At 42.9% G+C, this 23,807-nt stretch overlaps 1 protein-coding gene across 3 annotated transcripts in view; it reads right to left on the bottom strand.

Moving 5' to 3' along the window:
• Ccdc91 (coiled-coil domain containing 91) overlaps positions 1 to 23,807 on the bottom strand; it is a 173,787-nt gene that overhangs the window by 11,150 nt on the left and 138,830 nt on the right. For all 3 annotated transcript variants that reach the window (XM_052175315.1, XM_052175316.1, XM_052175317.1), the window contains one exon: positions 12,594 to 12,707. In XM_052175315.1, the coding sequence (XP_052031275.1) occupies positions 12,594 to 12,707 (114 nt within the window). The remainder of the gene's footprint in view (positions 1 to 12,593; positions 12,708 to 23,807) is intronic.

The following is a 23,807-nucleotide window of genomic DNA, read 5'->3' as shown; positions in this document are numbered from 1 at the left end:
TCCATCCCTGAAAGGCAGCGTTCTTAAATCTGTGCCCCTCAGAGGCAAGAAGTAGGGAGTACAGTGAATATTTAGGGTCATTATAATGCCCAATTATTCTGAACATGTACTTCTAAACAACACATACCTCAAGCTAACCTTTAGTAATAAAAGAAGCACATTTGAAAGATATTTATCAAGTAAGGTGTCAAAACTATAGCTACAAATGACAAAGGATGACTAACTACCAAAATTACTTGAGAACAGACATACTCTACAAAACGTTTTGAAGTATTCAAAAAACAGCATGTATTTTATAGGCAACCATGGCATGCATAGGAAATGAGCAAATTTACTTAGTAAAAATAAAAGTATTTGGTTTGCAGACAGAACTGCTTCTACAAACTGTAACAAAGTGGGAGGGAGCCCATGGAAATATTTTACCAGAACATTGTGGAATAATTAAGTGGGCAAGGTAGTGCCATGGTTATAAATGAAGCGGACTTTATGAATATTAAAGAAATTTATGGATGTAATTCCCAGATGAAATGCCAGTTTGGGGCCACCGTCAGTTTGCCAATGCCCAAACCCAACATACGACAGGAGACCCATAACAGTAGGTGTTAATAAAGATCTGAGAGAGCGAGCAAAGGTCACTCATTTGTGTGCTCTGAGAGAATCTTCAAAGGATGTGACTTGTGTCCACAGTGCTTCTGATGTCACTGTAACCTTCACTCTTCTGGGTTTCTTATCTACAGCTTGCCTTCATCAACATGCGACTATGCTGATATATCACTTTGGAAGAGACATAATGTTTCCGTTGTTCCTTCTCTGTAGGAGCTTCCCCACGTGTCCTCCAGCCCTCCTTTCAGGCCTGATACTTGATCTTAGCCATAAAACTCCAGGGGATGATTGTATCTTACATCTTAAACATGGATACGTGCATTTTAATTAAAAATAACCCCTGCACTCATAAATCTATCCATCCTTTCTAGGGATTAAAATGATATGTGAGTTCCTTCAACACAGACTCAGTATTATATTAATTAAAGGTTGCTCAATTTTTTTATCCATACTTTATTTGACACATTTACAGTATTTGATAAACTATTCAAACCTCCAAAGTCATTTTCTCCTTTTTCTGTCCTGCTGCCACTCAATGCTCTTTATCCCCTGCTCGACTTCTTCGCTGTCCTGTGTCTGCCTGGACTTCTTTAAGGCTCACCCCAGGATCTCTGTGTGCTTGGCTTTCCTTGGGTCTGGGATGCCCTGGACTCGACCATTCTCTGCTCACAGCTCCTCCTGCATGTTAGCTCTGTTCATTCGGAAACTCTCGCTCCTCCCTCCCAACATTCACTCACAGTCCTGACCTTTCCAAGGTCAACTCACAGTAACATTTTGCTTTCTGTCAATTTTTATGTAAGTTCTCTGAGGAAACAGGGCTTCTGGTACGTTTACTTCTATGGTTTCACAGTTTATTCCCTGCCTCGGTGGGTATGGCACTGGGGAAGCTTTGTCTAGGCTCTGCTTGGGCTGGCATTTATAAGACCAGATGGCTAGGTGCTTGTTGTGGTTTGGATGAAGTGCCCCTCACACAGCAAATGTATGCCTTGGCCCTGATGCAATGCTCACATGTGGTAGGGCCCATCCTTGTGTGATGCTCTTGTGGAGGAGACTGATCCTGTTACCATGCCCGCATGTGGGAGGGTTGGTCCTGATGGGGATGCTCACATGTGGGAGGGTTGGTCCTGTTACCATGCCCACATCGGGGAGGGTTGGTCCTGATGCGGATGCTCACATGTGGGAAAGCTGTCTTGTTACAGTGCTCGTGTGGGAAGTTTGGTCCTGACTCAATGCTCATGTGGCAAGGGTTGGTTCTGATGTCTGACGTAGTGCTTTGGGGAAGCAAGTATATCACAAGAGCTTTAACCTTATCAATGGATTAATTCACGCATGGATTTATGACCTGACAGCAATACTGAATGTTGGTAGATAAAGAAGGTGCACCTAGTTAGAAATAGACAATATATCCTGTGGATCTAGTTTCTCCAGGATTGCAGTTTGATTCACTTGAGCTTGAAGGCTCAAGTCTGTGGGTGAAGGTGGGATTACTTTGTCTATCAGCATATGATAAATGTTTCTGGAGGTTCAGACAGCAGATATTTTAGGCTTTAAGAGTCACTGAGCCACTGTCATGACTGTCTGAACATACAGCCCAGGGCCTGCAGAGTCTTTTGGGAATGCCCCCTCCCCCATCTCAGTCCTGTAAGATCTTGAGTGAGATTTTCACCTTTATTGAAATTTTTGTTTTTCCCATCCAAAGTAGGATTAAACAACTCTCTCCTCAGCATGCTCTTGGAAACAAACTCAACAACATTCCAGGAACAGGTTCTCTGGGAGTCACACACACCAGAGGCACAGTAGTGTGTTGAACACATTTCTCTGCCACTAGGCTTGATGTCCCCTTTCTAGTGGCAACTTAAATTTCAGTTTGGGAATTCTTTCTTCTTCTATGGAAGGAGTCTGTCTTTCCCAATTGATCCAAATGGGTTACAGACTATGGAGAATCGGGATGGTGGTGGTGGTGGTGGTAGCAGGGTAGCCATTTTTTTCTTTCTTATTTGTCATTCTGAGGCAATCATTAGTGCTGCTGTCTGTAGTTTCCAAGACATCTTACTTCATTTCCTCTTAACAAGTCTGGTGTACAGATGTCCATCAACTCTACTGCTTTTCAGTAAATTCCCATTACCTAGAGTAGGGCTACCCCACCTTCTAACACTTGCAAGCAAAGAACCAGGACCCTGAGTGGCTGTGTATGCTTAATCTAACTAATGCTGAACTAAATTATACAGACCCACACACTGCTTTGACTCTGATTTCACCCCCGCACACACCACATCGGGCAGGAGCTACAAAGGAATGCAACCTCCCCGGAAACAAGCTTCCTGTGCTCCAAAGGTGTCAACAATCAGCACTGCTTCAAGGAGTACAGAGCCAGGGTGCAAGCCTATGCTACAGCATGCCTGGCCTCTTATGCGAGCTCTTCGGGATCTGGAGGGCAGCTTGGTGCCACAGAATGTGTTCCAAGGCAGCCTGAGCTACACTGTGAGCGGAACAAGAGTTGGCCCACTGCTCAAAGAAAGACCTATTCCAAAGTATTTCATTTCAAACACAGAGCTCAAGAAAAAGCCTCCATCTGAAGACAACATCAGGAAAACCACGTAGAAAGCTCTATGTGTGAACTTCAGTGTTACAGTTGGTGGGAGCCATTAAGATCAAGCAGTAAGGTAGAAGGAAAAGATAGCAGTGAGCAAATCGCCCTCTCACACAGCTGGGGCTTCGGCCACCCTTTCCAGGCTCTGCTGTCCCAGGCTTAGGTCGGCTCCTCTTGGCTACCTGTGTCTCAGTTTGGCATTTTACACTTAGAGCAGGTGCTGAATACAGCAGAGGCAATGCTAAGACAGCCTGTCTGTCTGGTCCTTAGACATGCTAGGCAAGCATTCTGCTTCTGAGCTGTAGCCCCAGCTTAGGTAACAGGTTCAAAATAGCAAGAACATAGAAAAGGAAGAAAAAGGAGAGACTCCCTGAGGAGTGTCAGCCTTAAGTAAAGAACAGATGTCTGTTGGGATTCAACACAGTGCATTCTGTGGAAAACCATGTCCACCAAGCTCTTTATCCCAAGGAGCTCTGTGGTGAGCCTTCAATGAGGAAAACTATGTCACCATTACACACAAAATACCCAAAATTACAGAGGTGGGGGGGGCGCTTCTGGAAACGCACCCCCCCACCTCTGGTGTCTGGAAACACAGACACCTGGAAACACCCAGTGAGACATAACTTTTCTATCAAACACTGCAGAGCTTCTGGAACAGGTTATGAAACCTGGGCATCAGCTACAGAAAATTTCAGAAAATTGCAGATTACTGTTGGGGCCAAGTGGAAACATTCGCTAAGATGCCCAATAATCGCTATGGCTCTGTTTTAATAAGAATGACCATGCCACCCCCAGCATGACTTCAAAGGATCAGTTTTAGAAGTAGCCAAGAGGATAAAAAAACTAGAAATATTTCTACAGTAACCATGGTAACCTGTAAGAAATTCCCATAGTATGTGGTGGTAATTTGCAATGCCTCCTGATTTTTGATATCCTTCCTCTTTGACAATGTGTGTGTGTGTGTGTGTGTGCAAATGGGCTGCAGCATCTCACCTTAGGTGAATTTTATACACTGAGAAATAGATGTTATAATAAAAATTAGTTTTAGGTGCTAGGCAGACAACTCTGTGCTTGTAAGAAGCTGCTTCTTTAAGAAAGGACCTGGGTGTAGTTCCTACATTCATGCTGGTGGCTCACCACCTGCAGCTCCACTTCCAGGAGGATCTCAATCTCCAGGGGAACCTTCATGCATGTGGTAGAATAAACTCACACAGACATACCCATAAATATAAAGAAAAAATTAAAATGAGTTTACAGGGGGCAAGGCAATGTGGGCTCTGAGCTTGGGGTGCATGGTAGAGGGTGATGGACGTCCACAGAATCACGGCTTGACCAACTGGCAATGAGGGGAGAACACCAGGAGTCACTAGCACAAAGATTCCCATAAACAGAGAGAGGGAGAAGGGGAGGGAGGGAAATACAGACAGACAGACAGACACACACACACACACACACACACAGAGAGAGAGAGAGAGAGAGAGAGAGAGAGAGAGAGAGAGAGAGAGAGAGAGAGAGAGACTCTTCAAAAGGTACCATAGCACCCCAAAGCTGATGAATGCTAGCAGAATTGCCCCTGTGACTATCTGATTAGAATTCCCTCTTAAGAAATAGCAAAATTTTAGTCAAAGGCAAAGCCAGACTTATGATATACCCACAAACAATGGACTTCATTCAGAAACAATATGGTGACAGGAGATGACCTATCCCCTTTCTCTCTCCTTTGGAAGTTGCTCCCAGAGGTAGCAACCACTGTGGGTTATGACTCAGCAGCAAGCAGACTGGCGGGGAGGTCAGTTCTGTCTTTGAAGGAGATAGAGACACCATGTCCCTCAGAAAAGGATGTTCTCATGGTGTTTCCAAGACAGTATTAGTTACAATGGCATTTTTCTGTTGTTAATTTTTGGCCAATACTTTTCCTTTTCATTTTTAAAGAAAAAGAGACATACATGATAGAAAAAAATAACACCACAATAATCCAGACAGACTAAGACATTATCAAGTGTCTTCGTGTAGTGGGTTGGTCTGATACTGCTTGTCTTCTAGTCCTAAATACTGGCTTTCAAGATCTGGTTGCCCCATGAGTAGATCCTCACATGCACCAAGTGATGCTATATAAACCTTGCTCCCCAATTTAATTGGCCAATAAAAGGCTAGAGCCTGTGATTGGGCAATGGATGGAGAAAGGCGGGACTTAAGGAGAGAGTGATGGAGTTTCCTTTAGAGAGAGAGGAGAGAGGTAGAAAGGACACAGAGGTGGAGGGAGCCACCATGAGAGGAGATGGATCATGAGCATGTGGCCAGGAGAAAAAAAGAAATGCTACGGCTGGGAAATAAGTAAGAACAGCTCCAAACCCAACCAGCTTATAAATAAAATACCTGGACTGTGTATCTTTTATATGGGCTAGATAGAATGTTTTACTCTTTCTATAATTTAGCAATGAAATTATTTCTTTTCCACAGAAAATAAGGAAATAAGATAATTTCTGGAGGTACTATATTGAAAAATAGTACTTAACTCACAGTCTCTCTAACACAACGAATGGCAAGCACAGGTCTTCATCAACACTTGAGTGGTAATGACCTGTTACTCCTACATCTCAACCCTGTTCCTAGTGGCTAAGTCTTTGACAGCCATGGTCATAATGTCTATTGTGTTTCCAGACATTCGGCAAGAAACTTGTGAAAATTAGTTTGATGCCTGGAATTCTCCCTTTCCCTCCCTCTCTCTCTCCCTCCCTCCCCCCCCTCATTTATCTACCTATCAATCATCCACCCATCAATCTATCTTATAACAACAAATTAGTATCGTTAACTAGCAGAATAGATAGCAGGAGCCTCAGAAAAAAGTACTTGTCTACAGGAAATACTAGTTCTGCATTGCTCACACTCTGAGCTAACTTAACTTCAAACTTAACAAAATGGATGGATGTTTTGACTCAGTTTTCTTAACTTGCTACCAAACCAAACCTTATTTTAAATAACAGCTTGTATGTTTGGGTACACTACGCGGAGACCCAGTGAGGCTCTGCATGGTAGGATCCTCTTTCTTTCAGTGCCCAAGGGAAGCATGACAAGAAGTAAGTTTGGCATTACCCGGTGTGAAGAAAAGTGCTGAAGAATGTAAAAACCTGTTGGAGGCTTCAGAACAAAGTCCTTAGCCCCACCCATGTGAGGGCTGAGACATGGCTGGAGGCATGAGAGGCAGCAGAGGTTGGTGAAGCAGAGTCTGACCATAGTGGGGAAGGAATGAGCTACTCTCCATGGATGGGTTTCTGACTCAAAACAACCCTGGACTGCCTCTGTAGTTAAGAAAGGGCAGTTTGTGAAAACAGATTTGGGCTCTTACAGGAATAAGCAAAACTACATACACAGCCTTTGCTGTACACTGCCTTTCCTGGGGTCCTTGGTGCCACCCTAGGTCTTTGCCCAGTGGGCATGGTAACTAGCAGAACAATATGGTGGTAGAGCGGCCTGAGATCTTGGGAGAGGCCAAGGGGAGCAGGAATCTATGATGCACCTCCCTCGAGGTTGCGATCCTTGATGGGACTCTGTAGTGCTGCAAGTCTCCTGCAGGAACCCCCACCTGTGCTCTAGAAGCAAGCCCAAAAAACTCACTGGTGTCATCAAGCTTGAACCAATTTAAACTTATCCCTGTCCAGCTTATGAATGAGTGAGATTTAGACTGTGGTTATTCCGCTTGGCTTTGACAATCACTGGGGGAGGGGCAACCCGTACTCTGTGTTTTCAATTGCTGGCCTGCCTACCTCTCCAGAAGTGTACCCCCAAAGATGTGCTGCTTCTCCTGGACATGTGCCATGCATGTCTCCTCTCATGGTGGCTTCCTCCTCTGCCAAGCCCTTCTTCTTCCTTCTCTTCTCTGCAACTCTCCACCAGGTTACTCCAAGCCTGTCTACCTCTAATCTCTCCAGAACTGGCTGTAGCCACTTTTATATAACCAATAGTTTTAAATTAAGGGACAAGGTTTTCACAACACAAGTTGGTAAATGTGAGAACTTACTCACTTATGGGTTACCAGACCTCTGGGATACTGAATTGAGCATTACAATACGTAGCAACAGACCAAGCCTCAAGAGTGGTAGGCAGGGCTTTGGATCCCAGGCTTGGAATCTGAGGAGAAGCAGAGAGTAAGAAAGGATAGGGAGAGGGAGGAGGCTGCCATGACAGGAGATGGCTCATGAGCGCATGGCCTTAAGGACCAGCCTGTCAGGAGGAGCAGTGACCCAGGCAGAACATGGCAAATGATATCTCTGGGTTCCTGATACAGGAATAAACAAAACAGCACAGAGGGTTGATATCTGCCCACCTCTAGTGCTTTAAGGTTTATTGTAAATATAAAGGTTTGTATCTTTCATTTGGGAACTCCATCACACCTAACTTTGTTCTTCAGTCTCCATTTTGCCCCAAAGTCAAAGCATAGACTTAATCCTGAAGGTCTGACTGCCACTTTCTGCTTCTGTGACCTGGAGGCCATTACTACTGGATTCTGGGGTGTGGAGATGCAGAGCCGAGCACTCTCTCCTCAGATCTACTTAGATTAGTGTGCAGCTGTGGGAGGTGACATGGAGTGTCTTCATCACCACAGTGAACGCATCAACTTCTGACTTCAGACCTCCACAACTTCTTCAAGATACAATTTTTGTATTTCTTTTTTGGTGATCCATTATATGTACCATGAAACTTTAAGTCATTACCAGTACAGCACTCACTGTTTGAACCATTTCAAATTAATGCCATCAAAATTACAAGCCTTCAATGGCAGTGTGATGGCCATATGTGATGGTCTGATAGACAGATGGCATGGTCTCTGCTCACATGTCTGTGAATATTCCCCAAGGGTGACCCTATGCAAGGCCATTTTAGATCAGGAACGCAGGTCAAGGAGGTGAAGTGGAGGTAGGCTTGAGGTTCAGGGTATTTACAAGATATAGGCCCTCAAGGAGGGACGCAGGACAGCAATCGGCACACAGAGCACACTAGTACTGACATTGAAGCTGTAGGACCCTCTCAACCTACACAGATGGTTGGCTTTGCTAGGCTTTCTTCTACATGAAATGTGCTACGCTTCACCTTCAGGGAGGATGCTCATGGGGGCCACTTGGCAAGGCAGCTTGTACTGAGAACTAACTGAGAAACCAGCCAACAGGGTGCTGTCCTCACTGTCACGTGCCTCATTTCAGGAAAGCAATCTCAAATTATGACATCCAAATCAAAAGCCAGTCAGTCCTGTGGGCCTCGACACTGACATGCTCCTGAGTTTATCCTCTTCTGTCTGGAGAGCTGATCCAGGCCACTCAAGAGGAAGGATTAATTAGGGCGAGGGGCAGACGGGCCAGGGACAGAAGAATGGCACTGTCATGACGTACAGACAACATAAAGAATAACTCCCGTAATGCAGCCGATGTATACCAAGAACCAAAAAGCCCACAGCACACTCAGCAGCTGTCAGGAACATGTCGTTAACACTCTTGGTGGAAAGTCAGATCCAACCGTGAGGAGACTTAGAACAGCAGAAATGTCAACAACACAACGAGGAACAAGACAAAGTCAGAACCAACCATGAGGAGACTTAGAACAGCAGAAATGTCAATATCACAACGAGGAACAAGACAGTCAGATCCAACCGTGAGGAGACGTAGAATAGTAGAAATGTCAATATCACAACGAGGAATAAGACAAAGCAGTGGCGTGACAGTCTCTCTAGAGTTGTCCGAATTCTAGTGACTGTAGCTATCAGAAGTAAGGCTTCCCATTGGCTCAGTGTTGCTTGTAACAGCTTCAAATGAAATCCCAGGGGACTGCAGCAAGGCCTAGCTATAATTAAAAAAATTCTAACAATGTCTTGGCCACAAACCTTTGAAGTAAAGATAATTGCTCCTTACTCCCTTCTAAAAATCTAAATTAAAAAAATCCTCCCAAGTGAAGGTTATTTTCCTGGAGGTGATTTTGAAAACATGGGCCATAATTCTGGTTCTTAAGAGGAAAAAATAATAATCCTTTATTACATTTGGATGAGATTTTATTTTTAGGAATCTCTGCCTGGCTTTGAGTGGCCGCTGCTTGTGGGATGTTATTCACACTTCCTCTGTCACAGCAAGCTCATGTGTAACAGTCTGAACTTATGGGATGGGCTGGAATTCTTCATCTAGACTAAGGGCTATCGGTCTCTATAAACCACAAACTCTTCCTCCCCTGAGAAGTGTCTGGGATGAGGTCTTTCTGTTTCTCTGTAACCTCCCTTACTCAAAACAAAGCCTGTGGCATTACTGGCTATACCTCTTGGCCTGGCAGTTTATATGGTGACGGAAAGACCTCTCCAGAATACTGGGGAATGCCCCGTTCCACAGTCGGAGAGCATGAGTGTTTAAGAGCGGAGAGCCCTCTGACCCTCACTGAAGGCGGTGCCCCTTCAATGAGAGATGGCAGAGGCTGTACTCAGCTGTTTCGTGGTGAAGCTGGGAAGGCTGAGGGCATTACTTCAGTGAGGGGGTGTGCAGCCTTCCTAGAAAAGTTTATTTCGTGAACAAGCAGGAGGGGGATGTGGCCCATCCCCTGACCTAGAGTGGCGTGTGCTCTGAGAGAATCTCGAAGTGCAATTAAAATTGATTAGGACACAGTGAGGTTGCAGAGAGCTCAGTGTGCAGCAGGAGCGTTACCAGTTCTCACAATGTACACCTGGCTTAACCGTCTCCGGCTTCCCTGTTGCCATTCCTTCTCTATGGGGTGAACATGGCACAGATAACTAAGCCCGCTGATCTGCAGACAACTAGCAGATACTTGGAAAACTTTCGGAGTGCTAAGCTAAAAAACGACAGCGTTTCTCCTTCATACCAAATTCAGAAAACTAACATAACATTTCCCCTTGGGTAAGTAGTTTGGGTTTTGGGTTTTGCAGAAATAAATTTTTTTTGAAACTTTTTAAAAATTTAATCTCTTTTACTCATTCACTTTACATCTCACTCACTGCTCCTCGCATACTCATCCTCCATCCCCTTCTGCTCTGAGCAGGTGGGGCCCTCCCTGGGTATCTTCCCCTCAACCTCAGTACTTCGACTCTTACATAGAAATTTTTAAAAATAATGACTAGGCTGAATATTTATATTAAGCACACAAACTGTCTTATTAATTTTTCTGATTAATCATGAAAATTTTTAATAGTAGGATGCTTCAATCATACATTGTTTTTCTGTGGTGTGGACTAGCAGTGCAGGCTTGTGTCCCTGACTCAAGTCAACAGTGCTGGAGGCATCTAAGCATGCGCTGAGAATTCACGACTAGTGCACAAATCCAGATGTTTACACCAGATGAATGACAGCTGTACCTCAAGTTTAGTAACATCTCTGTTGATGTTACTCATAAAAGACAAAAATGCCATTAGGACTGTTTTCACAGAACAATACTGATCCTAGCTTCATCCTAGGTGTATTTTTACACCCAATAGTCTTGAACGACTGATGTCTACTAATGTAGATATTTACAAAAAGCTATTACCTCTTATGGTGATCTGTATTCCATAATATACAACAATTTTTTTAATTAGGGAAATTTAGCATTTTGAATATTCAAGTCCATATTTCTAAGTACTTTAGAAGTAGAAGCAAAGGAGGAAATGTGGGGTAGGGAAATGTTCATTCCACACTTCCCAGGCTTTGTGGAAGTGCTGAAGAGCTGAAGAACACCAGAGCTGAGCCTTCTCCAGAACAATGCCCCACAGAGCAGGGAGCTCTTCCAGCAAAGGCTTCACAAAGTTCCAAGACTGGGACTTAAGGTTGATGGAACCAAGAGGCTTCTAAGGTATCTGAGGTTAAGAATCTTAAGCTGGATCTACTTAGTTAGTTATTTAGTTAGTTTATTTTAAGTTGGGGGGGAGGACATTTTTTTATCCTGAAAATGTAATCTTTGATTAAAAAAACCAAGCCAACCAACCAAAACAAACAAAAACCAAAACCTATCTTGCAAAGGAAGAAGTGGAGTTGAGTTGCCTCAATTTAGGTTTTCTGTTTGTTTGTTTGTTTGTTTGTTTGTTTGTTTTGGAAAGAGACAAGAATAGTGAGAATTTGCTAAAGCAAACAAACAAACAAAAACTGTTTTCTCTAAGTTGGTCTATAAATTGAGTGTTCTTTATTTTTCCAAAATTTCTCTAAATTCTAAGATAATACATTAAAATTGACCTTAAACAGCATGGATATTTTACTAGAGGAAGGAGGAGACACAGAATTACAAAGTTAAAGTTTTCAAAAGTGGCATATGAAAGAGGTGTTGCAATCACTGGTTCCACTTTGGATATTTTCTTGTACTTTTCCATGCTTGCTTTTCTCTTTTGGAAGACAGAAATACCCAGACACTCAAAGTTTCCCACAGTGTCACTCACACACCTGCATTTCCAGGGCAAGTGGTAACATTCCCACGAGACCACAGCTGCAACCTCCTGTTCCTCAGTGACAGGACTAAGAGAAGTCTTGGAGTACCCTGCAGACAGCAGCACCAGCACTATCCTGAGCACACATCTCAGTGAAATCTACCTAGCAACAAGTAGTTACTGGTTATCTTTATGAACGTGCTGAAGACAATGGTCAGAGTGGAACTGATGCAGCACAGAGGGGTGCATCTGCCGTGTCCCATGTGCTGACTCATGACTACTCAACAATTGGTGTTCCATATAATCACACTGATAGCCAAGAGGAGGAGGAGAAGCAGACAGTGCAAAAAGGGGCTGTTCTGTTGTACTAACATTCTTGTCAATGAATTTTGCAAGTCAAACCAGGCTACTTCCCACAAACAGGCAACTAACTGATGGGCCTTCAGAAGGATTTAAAGGAACATGGGTCATGTCTGAGTCTATAGTTAGTTCTTTAGATAACTGACCTGAAAAAGCAGTCTTACTCTCACTAGAAGCTTTTTGGGAAACCACATAGTGCCTTTGACAGAAGAGTACTACAGGCTTCGAAAAAAAATACCCCAAAATGGTTTTGTAAATTTTCTTTGTTACATATTCTCTGTCTAGATTGACATCTCCAACATAGATGAGTTGATTCGGAAAAGTATATTAAGTATGGAGAAACAATCTGAATGTCTATTAACAAAGAAAATAAATGAATACAACAAACCAAATCTGCAAATGCATGGTGGTGCCCCTCCTGCAAGTCTAGAATCATCTTTCTGAGTAGGGACCCAGAGCCTCAGCCAGAAGCTGCTCCCCGTTGCTTGTTCTTGTCTGATGGGAAGCCTACAGTGTAACTTCTTAATATATGATTCATCAGGGAAACCACCTTCTAAGGAGACTTACCCATTGTGTACTGAGACACTTATCAATATCTCGACTGCACAGTGTGTGTCGAGGCTGTCACTGCGGTGCAATCCTGGGACGGGACAGCACACTCACCCTTCTCTGCTCTCTCACGTACTCCACCAGCTCGTCCCTTGTTCTCTTCACAGCTTCTTCCATGGCCTTTTCGCTTCGCCTCTGCTCCTCTACGATTGCAGCCTTGACGGCTTCCTGTTTGGGAAGGAGAGCGGTGAGTGCGGTGTGCCCCAGACACACTTGTGCCACCTATGTAACTAAGTGAAAGGCCTCTCCAACAGGTGCAGCTCACACTGTTCCAGGCCAGGCTTACAGAGGAATATCCCCTTATAACAGCTTTCAGGAGGTTAGAAGACAGGATTATCACATCCTGCAGGATGTGGTGAGGCTAACAGAGGCACTTGGTTCCTCTGCAGCCTGTCCCTCCTGCTTTCTCTCCACCAGACTGCTTCCCTCTCTTCTGTATCCACACAAGGCTATAAACTCAACATATACTCTTTTAAGAACATCCCAAAGTACAGTGGTTTAACCATGCTGAGCTCTGTCACAACATAGTCACCAGATGTGGTCTGGGTGGTAAATTATAGCTACTTTAGCCCTATGCTAGTTCAAGATGCTGAGAGCTGGACACCACGTAAGACTCCATTCTGTTGGCTGCTATCTGAAATAAGAGCTCCAGGAAGGGAAGAGGAACTCATTGTCTTACAGATACTCCAAGGACAAGCAGACTTCTCAGAAAGCAACAATATTTTCTGCAAAATAGTGCTTTATTGGTATATTTGTCGTTAAAATAAAATAAAAATGTAGTGTGTGACTCAAACGGATGCCAGAGCATACAAGTACTTATCCTAGCACAGATGCCTGGCATGCTTTCGCTGGGTAACAATGCCAGTGAGTGTTCTCTTCACTTCTGATTCTTCATGGCTCTTTTCACGGTAAGGTCTATGCATATTTTTTCAAACAGCTTAGACATGTATGTATGACCCAGAAAACATAAAATGATGATTCACTGTTACAAGTTTCTTGACTGTAGAAATTCTATAGAATGTAGGAAACGAGCATACAGTGATATACATACAAATATGTAAGTATATGCATGTAAGCCTGTAAACATTCAAAAGTGCAAACATGCCAACATGAGTAGAGCAGGAAGGGAACTGACACATGGAGATCAGACTACACAGCACATTCTATCCTGGAAGCCTCCACCTCAAACAGACTCTCAGTATTTCTTTTAGGCTTACATTCTTTCATAGTGTGACCTATATTCCTTTATACAATTGTGCAATGACTCATTTCTTTTACCAGTTCTTAATTAGTAAATCACATTTACCATATGGTTAAGGTTTAGGAGTAAATGCATTATTTTTTATTTCTATGCATATTTAATGCAATTAAGTATTATTTTAAAAGCTACACATGGTTGCAGAAAGGCGTAGATAGCAAGTGATTATGAGGCGAGTGTCAGGCTTCAGATGCCAGAGTTCTCATTCGTGGTCAGCAGCCTGTTCATGTGACCATTTGCCAAATTATCTGCTAACTCCCCAACAGCACGTGTAACATACAGTTCCAGACCCCCAGAGCCTCCTATACCCTTCTTTCAAAAGACATTTGGGCCAGTGGGTGATGCTGATACTAACTTCAGGAGTTTCTAGGAAAGATGTCACATATCTGCACAGCCACATGGCAGTGATGGCGTCCAGGGCTCTCCTGAATCCAGGGTCTCAGTACCAAATGTGCACTGGCTTCCATTCCTGCCATGCAGGTCGGCAAATGTGAGCGCGGTCAATGCCCTACAGCTACCCTAGTCTCTCCCCAAAGCTGGCATCTGTCTGATCTTCTCACCATACTCTTCAAACTCTTCTTAATCATGCACAGAGAAAGGAGTGTGAGTGAACTCTCATTCCCTTTACTGTGGAGAAGAGGGTCCGCAGCCACAGCTCTGTTCACAGGAGCACACCTGAGATTGATTTGTGGGAGGCCAAGTGAGCAGTGCACAGGAGTAAGTCTGCATACAACCTAATGACTGGAAACACTGCTGTTTCAGTGGTGGTGTGATCTGGGGTAATGAGCAATAACAGAGCTGCATGGCTGCTAAGGTTTGGGTCTCAGTGTTCCCATAGGGGAGGTTTGGTTCCTGCTATAGCATTAATGGGTAGGTCCTGATGGAAGGTAGCTACATCACTGAGAAATTTCAAAAGGGGCTAGTATTGTCCCAGTAGTCTCTTAGTTCCTGCAAGCCTGAATTATTATTAAAAAAAAAAAAAAAAAAAAAGAGCAATTCTGGCCTCTGGACTCCTCGGTTCCTGGCTCCCAACGTCTCAGCTTTTACATAACCACTGTTGGTCTGCCATTGGCCTACAGTGTCATTTGGAGACAAACGGCAATCCTGCCTTTGCTGGACTTTCCGCCTTTAAATCAGTGAGCAAGTTTTGTATTCTTCTCATAATTTTGGGGATCAGTTACATCTCCACACACACACACAAACACATGCACGCACACACAGGCAAGGTCTTGGGTATGGAAGGAGACTGTTTTCAAGGAGAAGAGAGTTCAGGTGTCCTACAATACAGTGGGGTAACTACAGTGAAAACATTGAATTACATGGTCTAAAATAAAAATAAATGTAAGAATGAGAGGAATATGTCAGATACCTTGATCTAACACAATACATACATACATACATACATATATACATACATGTTATGTATGTATTGAGACATTAGAACCCACTATAACTGTATGTGGATTTATTATGTATCTATCAAAAATAAAAGTAATGTACATGGGTGTCTGTGGCAGGGGAAGTCAAGTTCAAGGCCAGCCTAAAAAACATGGTGAGACTTTATCTTAAAATAAGTGAGAAGAGAGCTATGGGCTTGGCCCCATGCAGGGCACTTGCTGCCCCCAGGCTCACTTCCCCTATCACTAAGTAAAATCACTGCAGTATAAAATGTCACTGGCTGAGATACAATTAGCACTGTGTAAAGGTATTTTTGATACTTTTCTGTGTGTCAAGAGACTTCCATTTCAGCATAAACTTAAATCTCAAACTATGGTTCAGAAAAGTTTTCTAGACACTGATGGAAGAAAAAGAAAATTGTGTATGTCAAAATCCATGCGCTGTGCAAAAGGCTTTTAAGTCATATTGACTGAATTAATCTGCACTGGAGCTGACTGCCAGAAGGAGACCAACTATAGGACACAGGCGGCTTTCGAAACACCTCCCAAGAACCAGCACCCTCCATCAGCTCAGAAGCTTAGTCACAAGAGGCAGGAGGGAGCACTGGCAACTTAGAGGATGGGGACAGTGGATCCGGAATTACACATAAGCAAAATGTCGCCCACAGGAGGAGGGAATCTTATTCTTTGCATTAGAGAGTATGGACTGGTTGAGAGAGAGAAAAAAAAAAAAAAACAACCCCAAACTAACCATTCTCTTACTGATCTATTTGATTACTGAAATGTTGATATTCACCATTGTTAAAAAATTCCCCATATATTAGGACCTTGAAAATTGTGATGGTTCCTCTATGCTCTGACCAGGGAGTGGCTTTATTAAGGAGTGTGGTCCTTTGGAGGTGTGTCACTGTGGGCGTGGGTTTTAAGACCCTCATTGTAGCTACCTGGAAGCTAGTCTTCTCCTAGAAGCCTTCAGATGAAGATGTAGAACTCTCAGCTGCCATGCTCCACCTTGATGATAATGGACTGAATATCTCTGAATCTGCAAGCCAGCCCCAATGAAATGTTGTCCTTATAAGACTTGCCTTGGTCATTTTATCTGTTCACAGCAGTAAACCCTAAGACAACAATATTTTGTTAAACTACTTGGCCCCTAAACCCTGTAGGATTTAGTCCCTGGTGTATTAGAAAGGCATTTTCTAGCACCTGGTTTCAGCCATGGTCTGGGGAACTAGGCAGCCTCCGCTCTATATGTCCTTGGATCTGATGATCAGCTGTTGAGTTTACTATGACTGTGACAACTACAGTGGCCTAAAAAAGTGTGTCAAAGGCAGGGATGCTTGTTTTTTTTTTTTTTTTTCTTGGTCACCCATCCTCAAAGCAAAGAGTGAAAGGCTGGAGCCTATCTAGGACCATTAGGGGATGGTACAGCTATTGTCACCATGCCACTTCCCAGTTCTCTCTCACTTGTCTGTGGCCTGCTCAGGAACATCCAAGGCGCCAGGCACTTTTTATGGATTTGCTACATACTGCTGAGATCCTGTGCTCTCCCCCAGCCACATCTCTGGGATTCTCTACATCTCTTTTCATCAGTCTCTAGATTCTAGGTCCATGAAGTGCTTCTTCCTGGCTGGTCTTTGCTTTGGCAGACTCTCCTCCTAGAGGTTCTTGCCGTGGCACGTGCCTTGTCAGAAAACGCCCTTGTTTGTCCTCATCATATAGCTGGTCTTTTACGCTGGACACTTCTGTCACTGTAAACACTGTTGAGAATCTAATATGGCGGGTTCCTCCTCACTGCTGCACTGCTGAGTTTTACTCTAGAGTTCCAACCTTTTGACACTGCACACCCTGCAATGGGGGTGACACTCAAGATTCATGAGTTTGAGTTTTTAAAAAACTACAAAAATATCAAACTTAAGTAAACTTTTATTGGGCTCAATTCCTACCTATTCTGGAGTAGTGGCGCCAGTAAGCTACAGGCTGGGCATACTGTTGGGAGTCTAAGAGAATACTTACATATTTTCTTCATTTCTCAAAAGTTGTTTTATGAACCTAGCTATGGGCTGATCCAAACATGGGCTTTAATAATCAAGAAAGCAGCCACATCTCCAGGTCCTGCAAGAGGCAAGAGGGGCTTCCTGGAGGCCGGCTGGGAAGAGTCAGTGTGCTCTGGTGAATCCAGCAGGCCCCGGCAGGAGGCTTTAGGTGTCTGCTTTAGGATCTGAACAGCCTGGGCCACAGCACTCAGTCTCCAGGAAGTACAGGAGACCTGGTGTGAACCCAGAGGCAGACTGGGAGCGCATAGCTTGCTCTGTTGGCACGGAGCTTAGGTTCCAGTCCTGAGGCCTCTGGCGGGAGCCCTCAGATCTCTCCGCTTCCAGATCCAGAACAGCCTGGGCTGCAACGCCACATCTCCAGGTCCGGCAAGAGGGGCTTCCGGGAGGCCGGCTGGGAGGAGTCAGTGTGCTCTGGTGAATCCAGCAGGCCCCAGCAGGAGCCTTCTGGTGTCTGCTTCTGGATCTGAACAGCCTGGGCCGCAGCACCCTGTCTCCAGGCAGTGCAGGAGGTAAGCTGTGCACCAGAGGCCACCTGGGAAGAGGCAGCTTGTACTGGTGAGTACAGCATTGACAAGACCAACTAACACCAGTGAGAACTAGATGGCAAAAGGCAAACACAGGAACGTCACTAACAGAAATCAAGGCAATATGGCAACATCTGAACCCAATTCTCCTTTAACAGCATGTCCTGGATACCCCATCACACCAGTAAAACAAGATTTGGATTTAAAATCACTGGTCATGATGCTGGTACAGGAACACATGAAGGACATACTTAAAGAAATTCAGGAGAAAATGGATCAAAAGTTAGAAGCCCTTGCAAGGGAAACACAAAAATCATTGAAAGAAATTCAGGAGAATACAAAAGCCAACAAGGAGGAAAAGCAAAAAACACTTAAAGAAATACAGAAGAACTTTGGTCAACAGGCTGAGGTCATGAAAGAGTAAACACAAAAATCTCTTAAAGAATTACAGGAAAGCACAAACAAGCAAGTGAAGGAGCAAAACCATCCAGGATCTAAAATCAGAAGTAGAAACAACTAAGAAAACTCAAAGGGAGACAATTTTGGAGATAGAAAGCCTTGGGAAGAAATCAGGGGCCATAGATGCAAATATCAACAACAGAATACAAGAGACAGAAGAATCTCAGATGCTGAAGATACCATAGAAACCATGGACTCAACAGTTAAAGAAAATGCAAAATGCAAAAAGCTTGTAACCCAAAATATCCAGGAAATCCAGGACACAATGAGAAGACCAAACCTAAGGATTATAGGCATAGATGAGAGTGAAGATTTACAACTTAAAGGGCCAGCAAATATCTTCAATAAAATTATGGAAGAAAACTTCCCTAACCTAAAGAGAGAGATGCCCATGAATATATAAGAAGCCTACAGAACTCCAAACAGACTGGACCAGAACAGAAATACTTCCCGTCACATAATAATCAAAACACCAAATGTACTAAACAAAGAAAGAATATTAAAGGCAGTAAGAGAAAAAGGCCAAGTAACATATAAAGGTAGACCTGTCAGAATCACAGCAGACTTTTCACCTGAGACTATGAAGGCTAGAAGATCCTGGGCAGATCTCATGCAGACTCTAAGAGAACACAAATGCCAGCCAAAACTACTATACCCAGCAAAACTCTCAATCACCATAGATGGAGAAACTAAGATCTTCCATGACAAAACCAAGTTTACCCAATATCTATCCACAAACCCAGCCCTACAAAGGATAATAGGAGGAAAACACCAATACAAGGAGGGAAACTTCACCCTGGAAAGAGCAAGATAGTAACCTTTCATCAAACCCAAAGGAAGTTAAGCAATCAAATATAAAAAATAATGTCAAAAATGACAGGAAGTAACAATCACTATTCCTTAATATCTCTTAACATCAATGGACTCAATGCCCCAATAAAAAGACATAGACTAACCGACTGGATACATAAACAGGACCCAACATTTTGCTGCATACAGGAAACACACCTCAGGGTCAAAGACAAACACTACCTTAGAGTAAAAGGCTGGAAGACAATTTTACAAGCAAATGGTTTCAGGAAACCATTTTCCTGAGTAATATCAGATAAAATTGACTTTCAACCCAAAGTCATCAAAAGAGACTCTGAGGGACACTTCTTGCTGGTCAAGGGAAAAATACAACAAGAAGAACTCTCAATCCTGAACATCTATGCTCCAAATGCAAGGGCACCCTCATTCATAAAAGAAACTTTATTACAGCTCAAAGCACACATTGTACCTAACACAATAATTGTGGGTGACGTCAACACTACACTTTCCTCAATGGACCAATCAGGAAAACAAAAACTCAATGGGGACACAATGAAACTAATTGAAGCTTGGGACCAATTAGATTTAACAGATTATATATATATATACACACACACAACATTCTATCCTAAAGAAAAAGAATATACCTTTTTCTCAGCACCTCATGGTACCTTCTCCAAAATCAACCATATAATTGGTCACAAGACAGACCTCAACAAATATAAGAAGACAGAGATAATCCCATGCCTCCTATCAGATCACTATGGAGTAAAAGTGGTCTTCAATAGCAACAAAAACAACAGAAAACCCACATACACGTGGAAACTGAACAATATTCTACTCAATGATACCTTGGTCAAAGAAGAAATAAAGAAATTAAAGACTTTTTAGAACATAATGAAAATGAAGACACAACATACCGAAATCTATGGGACACAATGAAAGCAGTGCTAAGAGGAAAACTCATAGCCCTGAGTGCCTCCAAAAAGAAAATGGTGAGAGCATACACTAACAGCTTAATGACATGCCTGAAAGCCCTGGAACAAAAAGAAGCTATTTCACCCAGGAGGAGTAGAAGGCAGGAAATCATCAAACTCAGGGCCAAAATCAATCAAGTAGAAACAAAGAGAACCATACAAAGAATCAACAAAACCAGGAGCTGGTTCTTTGAGAAAATCAACAAGATAGATAAACCCTTAGCCAGACTAACCAAAGGACACAGAGACAGTATCCAGATTAACAAACTTAGAAATAAAAAGGGAGATTTAACAACAGAAACTGAAGAAATCCAAAAAATCATTAGATCCTACTACAAAAGCATATACTCAACACAACTGGAGAATCTGGAGGAAATGGACAGTTTCCTAGACAGATATACAACACCAAAACTAAATCAGGATCAAATAGATCAACTAAACAGTCCCATAACATCTGAAGAAATAAAAAGGGTCATAGAAAGTCTCCCAACCAAAAAAAGCACAGGACCAGATGGCTTCAGTGCAGAGTTCTATCAGACCTTCATAGAAGACCTAACACCAATACTCTTCAAATTATTCCACAAAATAGAAACAGAAGGAACTCTACCCAACTCGTTCTATGAAGCCACAATTACACTGATACCAAAACCACACAAAGATCCAACAAAGAAAAAGAACTTCAGGCCAATTTCTCTTATGAATATTGATGCAAAAATACTTAATAAAATTCTTGCCAACCGCATCCAAGAACACATCAAAATGATCATCCACCGTGATCAAGTAGGCTTCATCCTAGGGAGGCAGGGATGGTTCAATATAAGGAAATCCATCAATGCTATCCACTACATAAACAAACTCAAAGAAAAAACCATATGATCATCTCATTAGATGCAGAAAAAGCATTTGAGAAAATCCAGCATCCTTTCATGCTAAAAGTATTGAAAAGAACAGGAATTCAAGGCCCATACCTAAACATCGTTAAAGCAATATATAGCAAACCGGTAGCCAACATCAAACTAAATGGAGAGAAACTTGAAGCAATCCCTCTAAAATCAGGGACTAGACAAGGCTGTCCTCTCTCTCCATATCTTTTCAATATAGTACTTGAAGTTCTAGCTAGAGCAAATAGACAACAGAAGGAGGTCAAGGGGATATAAATTGGAAAGGAAGAAGTCAAATTATCAGTATTTGCAGATGACATGATAGTCTACTTAAGTGACCCAAAAACCTCCACCAGAGAACTCCTACAGCTGATAAACAACTTCAGCAAAGTGGCTGGTTGTAAAATCAACTCAAGCAAATCAGTTACCTTCCTATACTCAAAGGATAAGCAGGCTGAGAAAGAAGTTAGGGAAACGACACCCTTCAAAATAGCCACAAACAATATAAAGTATCTTGGTGTGACTCTAACCAAACAAGTGAAAGATCTGTATGACAAGAACTTCAGGTCTCTGAAGAAGGAAATCGAAGAAGACCTCAGAAAATGGAAAAATCTGCCATGTTCATGGATCGGCAGGATTAATATAGTTAAAATGGCCATCTTGCCAAAAGCAATCTACAGATTCAATGCAATCCCCATCAAAATCCCAACTCAGTTCTTCACAGAGTTAGAAAAAGCAATTCTCAAATTCATCTGGAATAACAAAAAACCCAGGATAGCTAAAACTATTCTCAACAACAAAAGAAATTCTGGGGGAATCAGTATCCCTGACTTCAATCAATACTACAGAGCAATAGTGTTAAAAACTGCATGGTATTTGCACAGTGACAGACAAGTGGACCAATGGAATAGAATTGAAGATCCAGAAATGAATCCACACACCTATGGTCAGTTGATCTTCGACAAAGGAGCCGAAAACATCCCGTGGAAAAAAGGTAGCCTTTTCAACAAATGGTGCTGGCTCACTTGGAGGTCAGCATACAGAAGAATGCGAATTGATCCATTGTTATCTCCATGTACTAAACTTCACTCCAAGTGGATCAAGGACCTCCATGTAAAACCAGACACACTGAAACTAATAGAAAAGAAACTGGGGAAGACCCTTGAGGACATGGGCACGGGGGGGGGGGGGGGGGGAGGGGGAGGAGAAGTTCCTGAACAGATCACCAATAGCTTATGCTCTAAGATCAAGAATTGACAAATGGGACCTCATAAAATTACAAAGTTTCTGTAAGGCAAAGGACACTGTTAAAAGGACAAAAGGGCAACCATCAAATTGGGAAAGGATATATACAAAGAACTCAAGAAGTTAGACCCCAGGGAACCAAATAACCCTATTAAAAATGGGGTACAGATCTAAACAAAGAATTTTCACCTGAAGAAATTCAGATGGCTGAGAAGCACCTTAAGAAGTGCTCAACATCATTAGCCATTAGGGAAATGCAGATCAAAACAACCCTGAGATCTCACCTTACACCAGTCAGAATGGCTAAGGTCAAAAACTCAGGAGACAGCAGGTATTGGCGAGGATGTGGAGAAAGAGGAACACTCCTCCACTGCTGGTGGGGCTGCAAGATGGTACAACCACTGTGGAAATCAGTCTGGAGGTTCCTCAGAAAATTGGACATGAGACTTCCAGAGGATCCTGCTATACCTCTCCTGGGCATATACCCAAAGGATTCCCCGGCATTCAGTAAAGACACATGCTCCATTATGTTCATAGCAGCCTTATTTATAATAGCCAGAAGCTGGAAAGAACCCAGATGCTCCTCAAAGGAGGAATGGATACAGAAAATGTGGTATATTTACACAATGGAATACTACTCAGCAATTAGAAACAATGAATTCACAAAATTTTTAGGCAAATGGTTTGATCTGGAAAATATCATCCTAAGTGAGGTAACCCAATCACAAAAGAATACACATGGAATGCAATCTCTGATAAGTGGATATTAATTAGCCCAGAAGCCCTGAATACCCAAGGCACAAATCGCATAGCAAATGACTCCCATGAAGAAGTATGGAGAGGGTCCTGATCCTGGAAAGGATTGATCTAGCATTGGAGGGGAATATAAGGACAGAGAAAAAGGAGGGGGGTGATTGGAGAAGGGATGGAGAGAAGAAGGTTTATGGGACATATGGGGAGGGGGGATCCGGGAAAGGGGAAATCATTTGGAATGTAAACAAAGAATATAGAAAATAAAAATATTAAAAAAATAATCAAGAAAGCTGCACATTTTAATTCTGGATTTAATAAAGTAATGAAGAAAATCATTACAGAGTCACAAACTTCCCAGTTTGATTGCTGAGTTCCATAAAGCTGCAGGGTCTTCTAATGGACTGCCTGGCTCTTTACTATATCTGCATGGATATATTGTAGCTTTTTAAATTATCATTCCTACTTTTACATTTTACACATTTTAATTAAAGTGTAATTATATCACCATCTTTTCCCTTGCTAGAGCACTATCTATGATCCTTCCTTCTGTATCTCCCCATACTCCCAAATTGGCTGCTTCTTTCTTATCATTACATATACCTGTGTTAGATGTTGTCCCTTCCCCCCACAGCATTTAGCTGTGACCCTCCTGGCTGGCAACCCCCACCCTTCCCCAGGGGTTATCTCAGGCCTATTCAAGCTGTGGCATTCCTGGCCTACAGCCTCCACCCTTCCCCAAGTGTTATCTCTGGCCCTTGTTCCTTTGGGAACAATACAGTCATTTTCACCTTAACTACCAAGGCTGCCTCAGCTCAGCTCCACCAGGAGACCAGTAGAAAACTGCTTGACTGAAAGCTGACAACCTGCCAAGAAGAAAATCCAACGAACTCTCGGCCATTTGGGGGGC

This window comes from Apodemus sylvaticus, chromosome 2 (genome assembly GCF_947179515.1).
Source record: "Apodemus sylvaticus chromosome 2, mApoSyl1.1, whole genome shotgun sequence".
NCBI lineage: Eukaryota > Metazoa > Chordata > Mammalia > Rodentia > Muridae > Apodemus > Apodemus sylvaticus.
The sequence above is the reverse complement of the archived record's forward strand: the minus strand, read 5'-3'. Positions and strand labels throughout refer to the sequence as shown.